The 21,470-nt window shown below is 41.5% G+C and overlaps 1 protein-coding gene across 1 annotated transcript in view; it reads left to right on the top strand.

Annotated features, from left to right (window-relative positions):
• The first annotated feature begins 3,156 nt into the window (after positions 1–3,156).
• The window catches only part of LOC137298720 (protocadherin-16-like), a 36,711-nt gene continuing 18,397 nt past the window's right edge, over positions 3,157–21,470 (top strand). The window contains exons 1-13 of the mRNA XM_067831000.1: positions 3,157–3,230; positions 4,467–6,168; positions 6,341–6,412; positions 10,086–11,392; positions 12,043–12,150; positions 13,234–13,344; positions 13,859–15,304; positions 15,799–15,979; positions 17,103–17,197; positions 17,968–18,108; positions 19,804–19,909; positions 20,561–20,875; positions 21,176–21,315. Of these exons, the coding sequence (XP_067687101.1) occupies positions 5,814–6,168; positions 6,341–6,412; positions 10,086–11,392; positions 12,043–12,150; positions 13,234–13,344; positions 13,859–15,304; positions 15,799–15,979; positions 17,103–17,197; positions 17,968–18,108; positions 19,804–19,909; positions 20,561–20,875; positions 21,176–21,315 (4,377 nt within the window). The 5' untranslated portion in view covers positions 3,157–3,230; positions 4,467–5,813. The remainder of the gene's footprint in view (positions 3,231–4,466; positions 6,169–6,340; positions 6,413–10,085; positions 11,393–12,042; positions 12,151–13,233; positions 13,345–13,858; positions 15,305–15,798; positions 15,980–17,102; positions 17,198–17,967; positions 18,109–19,803; positions 19,910–20,560; positions 20,876–21,175; positions 21,316–21,470) is intronic.

Genomic DNA, 21,470 nt, shown 5'->3' with positions numbered 1-21,470 from the left:
AGTGGAGATAAGCATTTAATTTCACGTCTTACACGCTGACTTTGAGCGTTGTCATGGCTGGCGGAACGTTGACCCTCGTGCCTGGCTGTCAAGAGGAATGTATGCTGTCAGGGGAATCAAGTGACGTTTCCTTACACAATAGGGAGTGGTGTTCGCTCGGCCACCTTCTACCATTTTCTGTGAAACTCATTTGGTCTCTGGTTGACATGGGATTGACGTCAATTTCGACGTCGTCATGCCTATCAGGAACGTCAATCGGGACTGTGGAAATATGTCTCGCCAATTCAGCCTTATTGCGTAGTGTTTGGTGTCGGATCAATCAGTATGCTCCTTGGTGCATTTCACCCAGGAATGTCACAAAACAATGTTATTGCGATAACACCACCGGTGTATAAACCAGACAGTTGGTGACAAGCTGTGCCCCACTTCCTGGTCCCTTTGGTCCCTTCATTGGGACCCACGTGGACATATCTATTTCTTCGACGTCCATCTCTGCTAGACACAATCACCCTTGCTGGTATTGTACGCGCGTGGTCGTGTTGGGGATACGCATTGACGTCGTACACGGTGAGTACGAGCGTTGTCATGCGCGACGAAAAGTCGAGTTACATGCCTTGCCGTCAAGACACGTGTGTGCTGTCTCACCAGATGAGCCAAGTAGCTACTCCTTGTACAACAGGGAGTGATGCTCTCTCATTCATTGTCATTCCTCCTAATATCATTACCTATGAAACTCCTAAACTGACATGAAGACTGACATCTATTTCGACGTCGCTATGCCTATCAAGGACGTGAATCGGGATTGTGAAAATATGGCTCTTCGCCAATGACGATTACCCATGGTTGGGCATAACACGTTGCCCTCTAGCGTGGTGTTCGCAGCCATTTCATTTGTCCTTTAAACTTTAATGCGTACGCGTGAAGCGTCGAATCACACAGTATGCTACTGGGTGCATCTGGCGCAGGAATGTCACAACAAAGTACCTTCCGGATAACACATCCAGTGTATAAGCCAGACGATTGGTGGCAAGCTACATCCAACGCCCAGGTCCAGTTCGGTGATTCACTTTGACTTATCTATTAATATGATAACTACCTCTTGAAAAAGAACACTTGCTTTAGACATGATGCATAATGGCGTTATTAATATAATTTTAGTAACATGTTCAAAATCAATAATTGATCACTGATGTGATAGGTTATTTATGGCTCAGCAGAGCAGAGCAGATTATTTCGGAAAACGCCAGAAAAAGTATTACGCATGATTATCTGTGGCGACATCTGTTCATATTCATATGCAAAAAGTACTTGTACACGTGAGTGAGTGAGTGAATGAATGAGTGAGTGGTTTGGGTTTTTTTCATTTATGCCACGATATGACAGGTTAATGTGGAAGGAAGGTTCAATTAATTTTGGCCCCCGAGGTGTTCTCACTTTGGCCTAGCCTGCGGACACATGTCCCTGCTACAAACAAACATGGAAACATGCCTGTCTACGGATCCCCGTGAGATTTTAAAAATGCTTTTCCGACAAGTATTGAAACAAAGCATCACCCGGTATGCCAGGTTTCCGGATATCTGCCGTCCGGATACACGAGTATATGTTGAAAACATATCGAGAATGGATTCAGCCTAATGGTTAAAGTGTCGCTGGTCACATTGTAGACCCGGGTTCCATTTTCCACCTGGGTACAATGTGTGAAGCCCAGTGTTGGGGTTCCCGGAGTAATATTGCTTTAATAGTCTGCTAAAAACTGCGTTAAAGCATGCTGAAAGCACTCACCCATAACCATGTAGGCGGTCTCTGCATATGTGTGAACTGCAGCAAGTGTATTTAGTTGTGTAACATTTGTCCGCGTGTCGGTGTGCGCAATCGAAAGTTAACAGCATTGTCAGTGTGTATGCTGAGTGCTTTAGATGAAGTACTATGGCCTTGGGATGCACCAGTGTTATCGTCAGATCAAGACTTTGAACATGATGAAATCTTTCTGACGGGTTCTTTAGCACAGTGTACTCTGTCTGATAACGTTGGACGTGTGATGATAGTCATGACACGTAAATCAGCTCATTTTGACTTCATTCCGCTATGAAAACAGTTTGACCCATAGGGAGAATATATATCTTTACTCAAAATACATTTTGCATACAGGATGCAAATGGATGAAAGTACCTTTGTGAGTATCATGGGTAATGACTGTAACTTTACAATTACCTCCAAGGTAACTCAACACGCAGTTAACGAATGTCTTAGCTATATAGCTTCCTTTTGAGTTAGTAGGGTAGTAGCCTTGTGATAAAAGCTTTGGCGAGTTCGCCGAAGACCCGGATTCGTGTCCCCACGTGGATACAATGTGTGGAGCCATTTTCTGGTGTTGTCCGCCCTGATATTGTTGGAATATTGTAAAAAGCCATAGTGAGGTGAGGTGAAACAGGGTCTAACGTCGTACTTAAGAATAGTTCTCTCATATGACCCGCGACCTTCCGCACTTCGAGTGGACACTCTAACCACTACACCAGAGATGCCGCGAGGGTAGTGAAGACAAATAAAGGACTGGACAGCATCTCATCACACTTGCGATGTGTAAATTTACAGAGTTGTGTTTGCACAATCGTGAGAAACTGTAATCTGACTATACCATGAGCATGCGTTTGTGAACCAGTAACAAGCAGTACCTAAAGACTCCAGATGTGATGAAGAGACAACGATATCCTGCCCACTGAAGGAATTCAAAGAGACATTGTATATGATAACAACTAAAACATTTTAACGTGAGCAATAATTATGTTATGCGATATATCGAAATGAGGTGTGTGTGTGTATGTGTGTGTGTGTGTGTGTGTGTGTGTGTGTGTGTGTGTGTGTGGTGGGCGAGGAGTGGGGTGAGGGTAGACTGTAACAACAGTTATTCGGCAGATGGATGAGTAGGTTCAAAGGCCTCCGTCTGAATGTCACTGTGAAATCACCTTTATAACCTTTCCAGCTCCGACGTTTTTGGCCTTTCTATTTTTATAATTCACCAACTACGTTGATTGGTTACGAGAATAATTTAACCCCAGTCTTATGTACATCACAATGCAATCAATACACGTCATTACTTCCTGGTAGGGTTCGTGACGTCATCTAACTGACTATCAGGTGACGGGTGCAGATACAGTCACAACTGGATTTCGTTCAAGGCGGATTGTTGTGTGAGCTCATATCAAAGTGGGTCTGTTTCCTTATATACCCAGGTATGCTATTATATTTGCCTTTAAGCAGATTTCAGCTTCCTTTAACAGACGCGTACACCAACACTGATCAAGTTTTCCAAGATGACATAGAGTGTCTTTTTGCTTTTGTTTTTTCTTGTTTTTTGTTTGTTTGTTTGTTTGCCTAGATATGTTTCTCTTGTTACGAGAGTCTATATTCTGTAATTTTTATTGTTACTGATTAAGTGATAGATAATAATTATTATTGGTCACAATGTATAGAGTTTTGAGTGATAGTTATCATGGGTCCCAGTTCGTATCACGATGATAGTATTTTAGCGGCACGCCCTTTAAGGTGGCGCTGTAGAGTTGCTCCTCTTGGGCGCTTTTCTGCTTATGAATATGTGTTTTGACTTTGACGAGCCCGATCGCGAAGGTACCATACTTTGCTGGAATGCTCAAGAAGTGTTATATTTTGCTGGCTGTGAGGGGATTTCTTATTCCTTTTGTCACGGCAAATTATTAACATAGCTCTCTAAATACATGCAATCTCCATTCGCGCTAATATGCTGGGATGGAGTTCCTGTCAAAGGCATTTAGAAGTAGAATGTTTGGTGTACCTGCAGGGACCCTTTCTCTGCATGTCAGTGTCTTTGAAGCTATTCACACACAACTTTCCGATGATCTTCAGTATCATACCAAATACTATGTACAACTTTACCTCCACATATCATATAATCTTATGAATATTACTGATATTAAAATGATATTTGTTGAAATTGTTTTGCCCTAGAGGGAAAAGGGAAATGGTGTAAAGTCAGTTTTGACTCGCTCACATTTATTATTCTAACAGTAAATTGATATTACCGTGTACGACTATATCATCTGCATTTATTATTTTAGCGCTGTATTTTGGACTACCATGTACCCTATCAAACTTCCTATAACGAGCAACTATCTCAAATCGTGAGTGTTTCCACTTCAAAGGGAAAAGTCAAGTTTCGAGTTTTTGTAATATATTGGAGACAACGAACAATCAATCTAAATTCCAGAAATATAATACAAATAGTAACCGGGACTATCGGTTAAGAAATACTTCTAGAGTGGCACCTATAAGCTTTCTTAACCTGCAGGTAGTTTTACCTAAAAAAGCGGATCAGGATGATTGAAAAATCAGCAAGGTAATCATCCGTTTAGAAAGACATTACTGATGCTTACCAAGTGACGTCGTTCACGTCAGGCAAATTTGACCCTTTATACAATGCTGGAATGTTTCAGAACTGCCTCTCCGTCTATGCTACAATCATCTCTGCATTTCCGGTACCAACGTTGGCAAGGATGAGGAATGCTACGTGTACCCTGTTGCCTTCATCATATCTGAACCAGCTAAAGCTAAGGTCATAGTTACTGTGGGGGGAAATGTGCGTCAAAACCATGAATTAGCATTCTACAAATGTTTAGACGTGAAATCAAATTTACTAAAGTTTTGAATTAGTGAACTGCACTATTATGTACAATATTATTGTACATGCGTACGAATAGATCAATGATTTAGCGCCAATTGGTTTTCGAAAGGAAATAATCCCTTTCTTTCAAAGATTGTTATAATAATTATTACTTGTATAATTTAATATATTATTCTACTTCTTATTTTCTTCTTAGTCATTAGAAGATGATTAATACCAGTATTCAACGGAGCTGCTTTCATTACCTTTTCGGCTTACGTGGGTAATCTTGTCATTTTCTGCCATCTGCCATCAGCTTCAGCCGTAGAATTCTATATCTTTGTACACACCTTTAAGCATCGCTTCTACATCCAGGGATTATTCTTGTGCTTGTTCATTCAGTGATTTCTTAAATGTGTGCAAATGTACCATCCACCAATATGTGTGCATGTGCCATACAAAGCATCCCAGTCATTTTGTCTTAATGTTATCCATGTCAAAATTTACTTATTTTGCCAATTTTATAGCCACGTGTCGTGTCCATGCCTATGATCAGAATTTTGCTTTTTACGAGTCATCATGACTGCCATGTGCCTCTGAGTTAAGATTCTCTTATATAATGCGACCTCCACCTATTGAAATGAAGTTAACAAGACAGAAAATAACTAGAATTAACGGGCTTTTTAATCCAGGCTTTGACCTCTGTCAGAAATGCTTTAAAGGTGCAATATTGCTAGCTAACTGTGTACCGCATGAAATATTGACATTTTAATTCAATGCTTGTTATTTAACATGTCTGTGACACTGTGGTGTATCCTCTATAGCTTCGTTCGGTTTTACGTAACAAACGTTCTAGATGACTCAAAGATTAAGAAGGTAAGTGTAAATGTGAGATGTGAGTGGATTACACGGTTAATGGGTGACGTGAATGGTGAGTAAAGATTGATGTACGTACGGTGAATGACCACTGATGTGAATATTGATATGCGATTGATGTTTGCTTTATGATGGATGTGTATGTTCTATGTGGAAGAATGCAACTGATGGAAAACATCAATAGTTTCATTTCACTGACTTGGTATCGTCTTCCTAAAGTTGAAATGTTAATAAATGATATTCCTTAAAAGCTGTTGGTTCAACCTCGTCGTCCACACTCACCACAACTACACAGCCAACCACGATGACTACAACCACCGCCACCACAATCCAACCGTCAACTATGTCGACTACGCCCACTCCCACCATAACCACACCGACAACATCCACAGCCTCCACAAGTACTCCGACGACAGCACTCCGATCTACAACTACACATACAACCAAACCGACATCAACCCGACCATCACCAACCACACGGTCCTCAACTATGCCAACCACAACGGCCAAAGAAATGACCAACGTCGGATTAGGACAGGACTGCACGCATGCCCATTGTAACGTAAACCAAAGCGCATGCGTACTGAATGAATCCGGTGGACGTCGATGCGAATGTGTGCAGAATCGTTTGGAAACGGTTGATGGGATTTGTAAACAAGGTAAGAGGAAGCATCTAAAAGCATCATCTAACCAGGTGTGTATTAATGATAACAGCTATCTATTTTATACGTATTATCTTAAAGTGCATGAACATTTGGTCATTTTTAGGTTAGTAATGTTTCCATGGAATGGAGGAACCTTAATGTACATTCTATAACACTATGCTTACAGCTCCAACCATTTTGGTTGCAAAGGACATGTGGGATTTTACCGTGAAGGGAAACCTTCGTAGTGGGCTCGTGGGTAAGTACAGAAAGCTGTCTCTCATGGACCTAGATTTTCGTAGCGTTAAGATAGTTGCATGTGCCATACATTAGCATTAACTTAAGAGAGCCATGGAAATCTATGCCCTGAAATCAAGAGTAAAGCTACCGAGTGAATTGTGATACTTGTACATCATGACTAGTGATGAGACAACACCATACTTTGTAACATAAGGGCCTAAATAGTCAGGGAGGGCTAATGTAGAGCAGTGCAGTCATTGTACGTGTTTTTTCGACAATGTACAATAAAGTGTAGAATAAATACTACCTTTATAGTGCAATTTAGAAAGTGACCAATGTGGCATATACTTTAAAAAAAAGAAAAACATATTTAGTATTTTTCCATGTAATGTTTCGAAAATGGTTAATAAGTGTCTGTCTGATTACCATTAGAAACCTATCACCAAAACGCAACCAAAGCACTCGGGTGTCAATAGCCATTTAACAAATTCCAGGACAAAACTTAACTCTTTGGGCTTAGAAAATTTTAGTACAAAGTGCGTTGTTATTACAAAGTGGGTTGCCAAAGCGCATTCCTGCACCTCCGCCAGAGCTTTATATTGTTTCATCTTAATTGTGATGCGAATCATGGGCTTCCTTTCACATGGACATCCGTGCTACATTTGCCGTGCATGGCAATAATCTACATGAACATCCGTGCTACATTTGCCGTGCATGGCAGTAATCTACACGAACATCAGTGCTACATTTGCCGTGCATGGCAGTAATCTACACGAACATCCGTGCTACATTTGCCGTGCATGGCAATAATCTACACGAACATCCGTGCTACATTTGCCGTGCATGGCAGTAATCTACACGAACATCCGTGCTACATTTGCCGTGCATGGCAGTAATCTACACGAACATCAGTGCTACATTTGCCGTGCATGGCAGTAATCTACACGAACATCCGTGCTACATTTGCCGTGCATGGCAGTAATCTACACGAACATCCGTGCTACATTTGCCGTGCATGGCAGTAATCTACACGAACATCCGTGCTACAATTGCCGTGCATGGCAATAATCTACACGAACATCCGTGCTACATTTGCCGTGCATGGCAGTAATCTACACGAACATCCGTGCTACATTTGCCGTGCATGGCAGTAATCTACACGAACATCCGTGCTACATTTGCCGTGCATGGCAGTAATCTACACGAACATCCGTGCTACATTTGCCGTGCATGGCAGTAATCTACACGAACATCCGTGCTACATTTGTCGTGTATGGCAGTTATCTCCATGATCATCCGTGCTACATTTGTCGTGTATGGCAGTTATCTCCATGATCATCCGTGCTACATCCGGAAAGACATCCTGTGTGAGCTCTTCGCCCAGGCACACAAAGTCATACGCCTAACCATCACAGCCTCCGCCTGGGAGAGGTGCCTGGATTTGATTGTTGGGGTTTCAATCTCAGATGGGACTTAAACCAACAAAAGCACTAACATCTGTACTTTACAAAGAAAGTTTAATCCCAAATACTGCATGTGTTCCACAAACTATGTTGTTGCTTTCACTTCACATACCAACCGACAGCTGAATTGTTATAATCCGTCTCGCTCAAAAGCCGACCGATGAATTGCAGCCTAGCTCGAAAACCAATAAACACAACACGCTCAATGAAACGCGGATCATAATCAGAACATCATACCACCTATGTGAGGTTTTCTCATATTTTTTGTCCTGATTATAAAACATTGTCTAACACGCTATAGTTAAAATATTGACACAGTTTTCTGGTTGTTACGAGGAAGGAATGCAGGGAAAGAGCCAGCCAGGTGTGCAAGAAAGCATGGAGACAGCACAGCACATGTTAATGAATCTATGACTTTCTCGCCACTGGAGCAAACGCTTCGTGAACACCTCGCTGTACCTTTCTCTGCACTCCTCCCTCGTAATAAACAGACTTCAGACTCTATGTCTTCCGTCCGAGAGTCTGAGGGTAAACATGGATTCATCGCTACAGACCACTCGACTCCAGTCTTTCTGGGTCCATCGGAGGTGACGTTGGGCCCACGGCAGATGTTGACGTTGACGTTGATGAAACCGCGTCAATATTGGCCGTCGACAATGGAGATTGGCATCCCGCAACAGATTTCGAATGGTCTGTGAGGACAGTCAACTTCTAAACATCTCAGCCCTGGTTCATATAGCCGGCAGAAATCTGTCACGTAGGTGACGTATGGCGATTTGACGGTCTTCTGCTCTTGACGTCACACGTGGACGACTCGACCTTGGGCGATCGGAAGTGGTGCCAGTTTGTTGTAGACAACCTCGCAAGTCATACACAGTACGACGGCTGCATCCCATTGCTCTTGCGACGTCAATAACTGATCTTCCCGCTTGCAACATGCCAACGGCACGTTCATGTTGCACCTTTGACAATCGTGGCATTTGAAGTACCGTTAGAACTGTGGAAGACAATTGTTGTTTTTTTTTGTTTCTTTCAATTCTTGAGGCCAATGCAAACACGTGCAAATGAAGAAAACGTCAATGCGAAGATCATGTGATCGACTGCACTTGCAAAACCTGATTTGGCACTAACGTCATTTGCACGACGAATGGATGGGCTTGAGTTGGTTTTGCCAACGTTTTTCTAGAGTTGAAAGATAGGGATCCCATTCAAATTACATTTTGTGAAGTTTCTTTCTTTTTGACTCAGTTTACTTTCTCAGTGTACGGTATGCGACTGGAAATGTCGAACGTAATTCTTGTTCATTACTAACTTTTGTATAGACAAGATAGTGTCGTAAGGACGTGTATCTGTCACATCAGATGCGATATGCCGTATGCTGTTAATTCAATATAACATCCTAATTTGGGGGAAAACGTTATTCAGCAAGTATATATATCATATAAATTAGATCACGGGGGTTGGGTTGGGGGTGAGGGACACAATATACGCATGCTGGGTATAAATCAGCTGTTTAGTCACGAGGAGGGACGTTTCTAGTCACCGAATTATGACATTGCCCAACTGATTAAACAGAATGCGCGTCAAGCTGATAACAGCCCACTGGGTAATATGACTACTTGTGTTGATAAGCTATCGGGGTATAATATGAACAAGACAGACAAGGAAGCGAATGAGAGGTTATCTTGAGCTTAGCCTTGTGCAGCAAGTGAACACGTGTACGCATTAAGATATAAGCCAATTATATGACAGCGGTCTGTTAATAATTGGGTCTGGAGCAGACAATCCAGCTGTCAAAAACATGAGCACCGATCTGTTGAACTGTATGGAATATTGTAGGTGTAACTTGAATTGAAATACATACAAGATGCATATAATGCATATTACAAATTCCATAATAGAAAATTACCGTTTTCTCTGAAAACTTCCAGTACTGGTATTACAGGGATATATTCAGAATTTGAGAGCGAATTTTCGATTTGAACCAACCTCTGCCCAGCCAATAGTGACTGTGTAATTCCACAGCTATGTAATACACTTAACAGGAAAAGAAACGCATCTATGTATTTTTGTCAAGTTTTTTTTCAAATAGAAGACATAAACATGAAAGTTGCGTTCCTTTTGCTGGTCAGTATATATAAAGCAATTTATAACGTAAAGGTTCTGTGAACTAGATTATGTGATGATTGGTGGACTTGTCAATATGGAAATATTGTTATCATGTTCCAGTTGGCACTATTCCTCTTACATCGCTTGCCGACTTCCCGAGATTGGAGATTCCAATTCCCGTTAAAATACTTCCTGAAGGCAGCGGAATCTCAGCTCACGCCAACAGCACGCACATAACGCTGACGTCAACGTCGAACACGGAGACAACGCAGAAAGACATCGTGCTACAGATGGAAGCTCATATTCAGTACATACGCATATCGCAAGTAGTATCAGTACATATTATCTTTGAGGAAACCACAGTCCTTACTAAGATAGTTCCCTACTTCCTCTTTGAAGGGACAAGGAAGACAACAGTCATTGGCGATACCAGACAGCTGACGTCACGATATGAAGAAGCTGGATACAAACTCTCAATCATAAGTATCAGTACAAGCGATATTGTGCAGGCACTGTTTGAACTGCAAGAGTCAGGGCTAATTGTACTGAAGAAGGACGTAGACCTATTGGAATTGACCGGATCTACACTTGTGGCCTCAGTAGAAATATCTTTCCAAATACACCTAAGACGTGACTCCGCATCTCAAGATATGATACTAGCGGTTTATCACATCCTCATCCTGAACGATAACTACCAGTACAAAATAGATGAGAATAATGCTCCAAATAAGGTCATCATGCAGAATCAGTTTTTGGGAAATTCCTATTTTGAATTCACAGCGCTTGGTCTACCAAGTGTTTTAAAGCTCCAAAATAATGATGTCTTGGTTAAAGAACAAATGGATTTTGAAAAGGTATCGGACAGAGAAACTGAGTTTACTCTTTATGTATCTTCTATTGATCCACATGGAGCAGATAGCACTCGTGTAGCTGGAAGACTGGTAGTCAAGGATGTGAACGACGAATCACCTCATTTTGATGAGACCATTTTATACCTAACCGCTCTGAGTGGTTCTCCTAAAGGAACCATACTTGGTGTAATACCAGTACATGACCAAGACACACCTTTATCAGGCTTAACACTCACAATCAATGGGCCATACGGTGCTTATTTTATAATAGACAATGGAGGTACTCTGACAAGTGCAACAGATATGCATGTTGGACCTTCCAAGTTTCCACAGAATTTCAATTTCACTGTTTGGGCTACGGACGGGACATCAAGGTCTGACAGCGACTGCACTGTAGATGTAACGATCACGATTCCGAATAAACGGACAACTAACCTCAATATGTCATTCCCCGCCGTCTTGCCGGAAGAATCACCCAGTGGCACCCTTGTGGCTGACGTCAAGCAAGCCAACTACACCAACTATATGTTTACAGAGCGTGAAGCCTACTCCTATTTCCTCCTCAACAAAACTACAGTAAGAACAGTAGATTGATTTTGGACTTAATTGTGAATAAAAGAAAAAAGAGTAAATTTATTCTGTGATAACATGCAAGTAACCATTGTCCGATCATTTCTAACACGAAAGGCAGTAATCTCCAGAAATCAGTGATAACACAAACATACGATGATCTGTAATGAGATAAGAAGAAAGATTTATGGATGTCAACTTCTTTATTGTGAATAACACAATTCACAATAAAGACGTCGATATCCATAAACCTTGCTTTTGATATCCATAAATCTTGCTTTTGATATCCATTAATTTTGCTTTCCGCATGCATTCCAATTCTAATTGCCCTGCAAAGATTTGAATGATGTGTAACAGAGGGCGAAATATATTTGTTTTGTTGGTGAGTGAGTGAGTGTGTTTCAGCAATATTTCAGCAATACCACGGTGAGGGTCGCCAGAGATCAGCATCTGCATGAAGAGCGACATCGTTAACACTTTGCAAGGCTAAGGCTACTTTCGTTTGCGTTAAAGGGACGAAAGTACATTTCTTTCCATTTGGGATGTTTTATACCATCTTGATATTCATTGATAATCTAAACTCTTTTTCAGCCTTGGTTTTACTGTCCCTAACGTCAAAATACGTGTGAGAGATCATACGGTGACCTTTGTTGCAGGGAAGAGTTACAACAGCGAGACCTCTTGACAGAGAGAAGAGCACGGAGGCCCACACTGACTTTAGCATCAGCGGACACATGGAGGATCAAGATCTGTGCATCCTTACTGTTAGTGAACATTTTCTATATCAGTGAGTGAGTGAGTGAGTGAGTGTAGCCTTTCGCTGCTATAGCAATATTCAGGCAATACCATGGTGATGGAAAGCAGAAATGGGCATCGCACATTGTACACAAGTGGGGAATCGAAACTTGGTCTTCAGTGTGACGAGCGGACGCTTTAGCCATAAGGCTACCCATAACCCCGATATGTGTTCAGCATACCCTCGTTTATCCGGACCGTAGACACCCGGAAACCTCGCATACATCGCATGCTCTGTCTTCAGTGTGAGGACCGGACGCTTTGACCATTAGGCTTACCCATCGCCCCGACTACCCTACCGTCCAGTGGATCAAAGCAACAATACTGAACTTACAATTGAGTCTTGTGGAGTGAATGAGTTTAGTTTTACGCCGCGTAGAGTGTTCCAGCAACGTCACGGCGGGAGACACAAGAAATGGTTTTAACACTTGACTCATGTGGGGGACTGAACATGGTGAAATACAAGTCTCTGAAGATGTATTTAACTTTCACACACTACGGCGCAGCGATGACTTAGCATAACATCACTGTCACAGGCTAATTTGCATATCACGTGACGTGACTTTTCTCTTATTTGTAAACAAACGCGCAGATTCATAAATAGGCCGAGGGTGGCATAACACAAGCGAGGTTTTCATATTCTTTTACACTTTTAAATATTCGACAACAACTGCGACAGTAACGTTTATGACAATACGTATTTATATTTTAAACAGGCTACATAGTTTGCTCGCCATAAAACGTCGATGACAGCACGTGGAACCGTACAACCCATGTAAACAAAGGATCGCTGCGCAAATCGAAATAGTGTTACACGTTTTAGGATAGTTTCTCAGTGAACCTAAACCATTTTACAACGATGTTTAACTAGAAGTATAGACTCATGAAAAATAAAAAAAGTTAAGGAATTGTGTACATAATATTAAATGGACTGTGTAAGATGTAAGGAATCGTAACATCTTTCTGGCCTGTTGCAGAGATACTATGCAGTTTGGCCGAATGGAACTCTGGGTAGGAGAGTGTAACGTTGATAGTATTGCTTCCGTTTTCAGATTATTGGGGAGCTACATACAACTTTGACTGATGTGAATGACAACAGTCCAGTGTTTTCTGTCAATCCGTATGTAAAGGTCAAAGAAAATGTGGAACCGGGATATGTGCTGGTAAGTACCGTGCTTCCTTAATGACGAGGTATATCCATTGTCAGTTAAATCGTTTGCAAGATCTTTGGATCGTGAGTGCAAATGCCACAATTAAACTTGGTCACTTATGTCTGACTCGCTCTTCAGCAACCCATGCCTGTCATAAGAGGCGACTAATGGGATCAGGTGATCAGGCTCGCTGACTTAGCTAACATATATCATCGCATCCGAGTAGCGTGTGTCGATGTTCATGCTGTTGATCATTGGATCGCCTGATCCAGCCTCCATTTACAGACTGCTGTCATATATCTGGACCTTACTGAATGCGATGTTGAACAACAACCAAACCAAACACTTCCGATGCAATGGATGAATGTATGCGCGGGTGTGTGTACTTGCTTGTGAGATACTGTCCATCATAAATAGAAAATAAATATATTGTCATATATCATGCTGGAATAATCTCATCGGTGTCACTGACTGTGTCGCTAATACTGGTATCAAAGGTATCTGAATGAAAGTATCTTGTTTTCAGTTGGAAGGAAGCATACAAGACAATGACGAAGGCATAAATGGGCAGTCAACCTTCATAATTAATGACACGACAACCTTCAAAGCAGAAACATCTGATGGAAAATCGTTCAAAGTCCGTGTCCATGAGAAGCTGGACAGAGAGACAGTATCCGATTATTACTTACCCATTTATGCCGTAGACGGCTCAGCAGGCTCAGGAAGGAAAACAAGTTCAACATATCTCAACATCGAGGTGGAGGACGTCAACGATAACCATCCAGTCTTTACAACAACAGCGACGACGTTTACTGTCCAGGAGAACCAAGCTGACGCAGTTGTCACAACGTTAAGAGCAACTGACAAGGATGCGGGCCTGAATGGAAAAGTCTCCTTTCAAATAATATCTGGAGGTCTTGGGTACTTTACTATAAATAATCGAACGCTCAGAACGACAAAGGGTATCGACAGGGAAACATATGACTGTTTTAATTTGAATATTGAAGCTTTTGACTCTGGAAGTCCTCAACTAAGTACATACCTGAATATCACCATCAACATGACGGACGTAAATGATAATGCTCCCACGTTTCACGGCGTCGACGGCCGCGTGTTTAAAGTTGACGAAAATGCTCCGTGCTCGAAAAATATTGTGACTGTTAACGCTACCGATTCAGACACCGGGGAAAATAGTCTCATCGTATACAGTCTAGGCGGCAGTGATAGTCACATGTTCACAGTGGACAGCCACACGGGTGGTATTTCCTGTACTTCACCCCTAGATTATGAAACAAAATCTATTTACCGAGATTTAATCATTTTTGCCGCCGACAAAGGTAAACCAGCACTGACTTCATCATCGACTGTCACTGTCAAGGTCCTTGATGTCAATGACAACGCTCCGACGTTCTCAAAGTTCAGCTATGACGTTAATGTTACGAACACTGGGACGACAGCTAGCATACCTCTGTTTCTTATCAGAGTTCATGATGCTGATTCAGAAGAGAATGGAAATGTGTCGTTATCTATTGCATCTTCTCAATACATAGGCCTTTTCACAATTGCTTCAAACCTCATACGGTTGCATTCATCCCCTCAGCTTAAAAGCAGAGAGTATGATTTCAACGTCATTGCAGTCGACGGTGGAACTCCTTCCTTGTCCGCTACCACAACAGTGACGGTTCACGTCATTCAAAGTGCATCAAATGGACTTAAGTTCAAGGAGACTGACTTCAATCTTACTGCCACAGAAAACAGAGATTACACAAGAACGGCGATTGGAAATGTCTCAGTAACGAATAGCGGAGCAGGTCAGGTGACCTTCTCCATTGACGCCGAGTTCGCTCAAACAAACTTTTCAATAAACAATGCTGGGGAAATATTCTATGCTGGTACATTTGACAGAGAACTACAGGCGTCGTACAACTTCATTGTGAGAGCGACTCAGCAGGGTACGGATGATGTGGCCGTGGTAAGCTTTTCTCTCTGGAAATAACTGCTCAATCACCGTCATGTGAATGAGTAACTGAGTCTGGTTTTACGCCGTTTTTAGCGATATATCAGCCATATCGGGGACACCAAAAATAGACTTCACATAACCGTGTGGGCTCTGATCTTTACAACCCGCACCTTAGGTGTGACGAACAAACGCATTAGCCATCAGGCAAAATTCATGATTCAATTTGTACAATCTCTGGGAATGGGCACGTATAAAGAGCTAATCCAAATGAGAGATCTAGACATCATGACTAATGTTTATTCTGACAAAACAGTATCAGTTTAACTCAACCAAACATACATACATACATACATACATACATACATACCTACCTACATACATACATACATACATACATACATACATACATACATACATACATACATACATACATACATACATACATACATACATACATACATACATACATACATACATACATACATACATTATATTTGTTGATCCAGGTACGAGTCCATGTCGAGGATGTCAACGACAACGATCCGATGTTCACTCTTCAGTCCAATCAGCTGATGTTTAGCGAACAGGAGGACGTGAAAGTCAATACAGTCATAACGACTGTTACTGCCACTGATAGAGACACAGGTGCAAATGGTCAAGTGACATATTCCCTTTATCACTCGACAGGTAATATTTTCCGATTTGCTTTCCTTGCAATCAGTCAATACGAACTCCATGAAGATCTGGGTTAGAGATGGTCTACAGTCAACCATACTTGTCATAAGAGATGATAGTTAGTTGATTGTTTAGTTATTTAGCACTCAGCAATATTTCAGCTATATGGCGACGACCTGTAAATAATGAGGGCATTGAAAGTTACAGCTGGGAGTGGGCCACTTGATTAGGATAGAATATATCCCAAGCTTTTGTAATGTTTGTTTGCTTTGTATATATGGTGGCGGTCTGAACATAGTCGAGTCCTGCACTAGGAAATCTAGTGATCAACAGCACGAGCATCGTTGTATGCAGTTGACATGTGATGACAGGTGTCAGCTAACCTGAGTCAGCTAGTCTGATCACCCAATCCCACTAGTGGCCTCTTACGACAATCATGGGTTAGTGAAGACCGCTTCTAACCTAGATCTTGAGGATGAAGACTTTTATGGATAGACAACTTCTTTCCTGCAATGGATGCGACGTTGCGGTGTAGATTCTAACTCTGTTAACAAGCAAAAGATAGACTTCTTTCTTGCAGTGGATGCGACGTTGCGGTGTAGATTCTAACACAGCAAGCAAAATTTATAACATTTATCGTCTTTTGCTTGAGAACGGTGTTAGAATCTACACCGCAACGTCGCATCCATTGCAAGAAAGAAGTTGTCTATTCATAAACGTCTTCATCCTCATAATACCAACTTCTAAAATGCCACTTAAAGAAACCTGGATCTTCACGGGTATGTTGTTAACAGATATTGAATGGCTTGTTGTTTGTTGCCATATTCCATTTGTGTAAATCAGTGTTCATGATGTCAATCATGGAGCTGTCTACTCCAAACACGAACATTTACACACCGCACAGTTGAACATCACATAACTAAATGTGGCATAGACAAAACAGAAAACCAATAGATTGAGAATCTCAGACAATCAAAAGGCAGGATTTATGGTAAACTGGAAATATCAGAAACCTGTATAGTGATGTCTTGTTGTCTCCTTCTCTTAGTGTTGATCGTTACGAGAAGTAAAACGAAAGATGAAACAAGATGAGAACGCTGTATATTGTCAACTGTTCATGAGCATATAATTTCAGATTTTACGATCCACCCATCCACGGGCACACTGAAGGTAGCCAAAAGCCTTGATGCGGACGATCCTTTTAGACGGTCGTACAACCTGACAATAACGGTATGGGTGTGAGGTACAGGCTTACCCATAAGCCCATTAGAGTTTTGTCACGACGGTGTGAGGGTACTGTCTTTGAGAGAATAATCGTAGGACATGGAGTCCTGCCATATCTCATTTCATCCCATATCCCGTTATATTCATTGTAAGGTCACAGTTTTTATATGTATATATTATGTTAAGTAAAACCTATCCAGAATATAACAACGAAGAACAAAGTTACCTCATTCGACCATGACAAGATGACAGCGAAGTGCTCAAAAAATGAATTCTGAGTTTTCACGCGTATTTTCTTTAGCACTGTCCCCTCTGACATGAATGAGATTAAACGTCCACTGCCATTCATAAAGCCTCAAATAATGTGAAAGTACAAAATTAAATGCAATTTTATAAATATGTAACTGTCTGGTGGAGTGGCTATGATATTAAAAGAAGATCTATGGCCTGTCAACTGAGATATCCGTCTTTCTTTCTACGATTTACTTGTTGAGATCATGTTCGCGGTCATGTGGTGAGCTACTTTTAAACAAAAAGCAGAAATAAGAATACGATTTCTGTCAACATTTCGTTTATTATCTGTCTGCGGCGCCATATTTGGCCGGTCAAGTCACTTGAGGTGCAAGACATCTCTGATCATGGGTTCAGTCATGGTGACTGCTTTATACCAATGTTTGCGGGTGGCATGCGAGCGTCTTGCAATACCTCCCACTTACTGTCACACATTGGAAAGCGTTCACAGAAGCGTACAACCTGCTTGTCATTTCAATTTGCAGGCGACAGACAATGGCAATCCAAGACGAACCTCGACTGTGACGGCCACCATCCTTGTGATTGACGTCAACGACAACTCTCCAGAGTTCAGTTCACCGACCTACTTCTTCCACGTCAAAGAGGACGCTGCTGTCAACAGTGAGGTCAGTAGTTTCATTTGATCCGTTATTTTTTCCCCTCAGTATATTTGGACATTTGATATCAGAGCAATGGGCGCAAGAATGTAACGCGTATTGCCATAACAACGTATTAACTGTACCATTCCCTTGTAAAGATGCATCTTTAGTGTAGTGGGTAGAGCGATCGCCTAGAGCGGCGGAAGGTCGCAGGTTCGAATCCCGGCCACGTTGTACCTCGGCATTAATATGTAAACAAGGACTGGTGCCTATAATGAGGAGGGTATTCATGCTTAGCTGCGGCATGGTATCTACGTGAGCTAACACTATGAAATCGACATAAGTCTGAGTTAGTACGAACAGCCACGCAAGCACACGCATGCATTTTAGCACGACATTTTGAGATACTCGATTCTGATTGGTTGACTGCTGCACGTGACCGTCCTTAAACCTAAATCAAAGGACCGCTAATTACCCGTCGACCGCTTCACCTGCGTATGAATACAAAGCACTCGCTGACCTTTTTGTTTGTAAACAAACATGTCGTTTGAATTAGACATAGGTGATTGTCACCTTGGTACCTTCTACGAGATATTCGGAGAAGAGAAATTTGACCTAAAACCGGAATGATTCGGTGACGACCTACTGGAATCAAGCGGTACAAATGAAATTCTTCAACAACAGAATTTCGGCACACATTGAGTGTCACTGAATTAACGCTAGATTCCATGCCGGGTACTACATAACTGCTAACATCACATCACGGCTAAGTTAGTAATTCTCCCGGTGTTTCATCGCCCGTAACACAAATGAATGAATATACAAAACGAACCTGACAATATCTATATATGCGGGGATGGAATTTTGTTCCGTGACGGCCGCTTGTTCGGTAATACCCGACACCGCTCTACAAAACAGTCATACAAGACTGTACTGCATACGGGTGCCACTCCAAAACAAAGCACAAAACAGCATGAATTAAATGAAAATGAAATTTATTATTATAAACAAATCTCTGTTAAATGTGATCTTAGTAAGCAGTACACAAACCATTGTGTTCGGTTCACCACTGTAACACTCTTATCACATGCAGGTGTTAAGGCTAGAGAAATTGTCAAAATAACAGGTCACAAAAACCATCAAAGTTCATTATCCTACATTACCGATTCATCTGCAGCACAGAAACGCCATTACTCAGCCATCCTTCACACCCGCAATGAAAACACTTCGGCTTTAAATGACATTTACCGGTCTTAAATCAGCAGATAAAGGACCGCAGAAATGAAAACAGAATGCCTTTATCTCTTAATTAACTACCACCTTAAATCTCATTTCACCTTATTTTGTAACATTGGTGCCATTGTTTTCATGTCTGTAAGCATGGCTTTGTTTGACTTGCACTTTAGAACTAGGTAGATAGCAATGACGGCTTCTGAGAGATTGCTTTGAGTAATGTGAGTGAGTGAGTATGGTTTTAAACCGCTTGGAGCAAAGTACAGCAATATCACGGTGGAGAACATCAGGTTTAACACATTGTACACTTGAACAGAATCAAATCTGGCTCGAATGGAATCGAAAACGCTTTGGTCATTAGTCTATCTCACCGTTCCTAACAACGGAATCAGAAGGTATAATTCCAAAATGTCGCATCAATATAATCTAGCATCCTTTACGTATCTTCCTCATTTGGCTAACATTAACGTGGACGGTCCAAATACTCAGGTTGGCACAATGCAAGCAACAGACAAGGACTCTACAAAAGACACCAACGGCCTGGTGAGTTACGAAGTGACTTCATCGCAGCTCTGCCCCTTCTTGATAAAAGGAGGTAAGAACAAGATAATGTACACTGGATTACCTCTCCGATTGTAATTTTACGAGTCATGTACGAAAATGGTATGTTGCTGAAATCGTCGATCACCTTGAAATCAAATCTAAAATTCTCATGCGTTGAAATCAAACGTAACTGTAGCTTCATGTGGAATTCATGGCTGATTTAGCTGTGGGGTAAGGTGTCATGTCTCACCAGTAAAAATGCTCAAGAAAGTCGTGTTAGAACAAGTCTTCGGCATCCTTTGCTTGCCTTGTCCAACGGGATTGGACAGTTAGACTCATGTCATTATATCCCTGATCATCCGATCCATTTTCCGACTACCCTCAAATGGTTTGAATATTGCTCAGTGAAGCGATGCAACAAACATACACTACGTTCGCCCCTTTTCTTTGCGTGTCTGTGATGACCTATTACGTCCGAAAATGCCGGCAACACTAACAGCAGACAGATGTCTGATGAACCTTCCTGACACTCACTGTTGCCCACGTGCGACCAGACATTAGTGTGCTTTCTGTCTGGCGGACAGGTTGCCAAGCCATTAAATGGCATCACACACATTTGTCAACACACTCAACGTGCGTTATTCTAAGGTCGCCTCCCATCTGTAACAGGTGCCTCCCCTAAGCAGTAGTTGTCTGATTCTAGTTCCAGACCCCATCACCAACAATGTCAGGGGCAGAATCCAGGTACAAAAGCCACTTGACTATGAAAGTGTCAGGTTATACACCTGTATAGTCACGGCACATGACAACCCAGAAGGACAGCCAAAGAGGCTCAGCACAGCCACTACCAACATTACGGTAGAAGATGTGAACGACAACGTCCCATTCTTTCTTAACGAACCCTACATCGCCAATGTCAGCCGAGAAGGCGCCGAGAGAAGTTTTAGTTTCAACGTCACCGTCGGCGATGCCGATTCGGAAGCAGTAAATGGCAATTTCCACTACAAGCTATCAGACGGTAACATATTCAGTTATAGATTTCACAATCATCGTCGTCGTCGTCGTCGTCATCGTCATCGTCATCGTAGTCATCATTTACAAATGCACTTATTTATCTATATACCTCTGAACATTTACCAATTTATTATTTTACTTACATTTTTTTATTTCTTTATATATCCTTAAAGGATACTGATATGTATATTTGTTTCATGTCCTTTGTGAATGTGTGGGAGTTTTCTTGTGGGACATTCTGAATTTTTCGTTTGTAATGTTTTGATATCCACAGTTTTCACAATTTATTTTTGTTATTTGTTAGATCTGAAGACAACTAACCCGCCTTTCAAGATTGGTCCTTATAATGGGATTGTGTCAATTGCGGACTCCCTCGAAACTGTTCCTGACTTCTTTAACTTGACTATAACAGTCAGTGATAGCAAACACAGCAACAGCACACAAGTAGGTTACAACTGTCACAGATATGACCTTCTGTTATCAGAGTAAAATCGTATTGATTCATATATCAAAACTATATGGAAATAGTTCGTAGATTTGGGAACGTATACACGCTGAAATCTGTATCGAGCTTATATGATATACGTGATCATATATAT

This window comes from Haliotis asinina, chromosome 10, assembly GCF_037392515.1.
Source record: "Haliotis asinina isolate JCU_RB_2024 chromosome 10, JCU_Hal_asi_v2, whole genome shotgun sequence".
Classification (NCBI taxonomy): domain Eukaryota; kingdom Metazoa; phylum Mollusca; class Gastropoda; order Lepetellida; family Haliotidae; genus Haliotis; species Haliotis asinina.
This window is presented reverse-complemented; position numbering and strand designations above follow the sequence as displayed.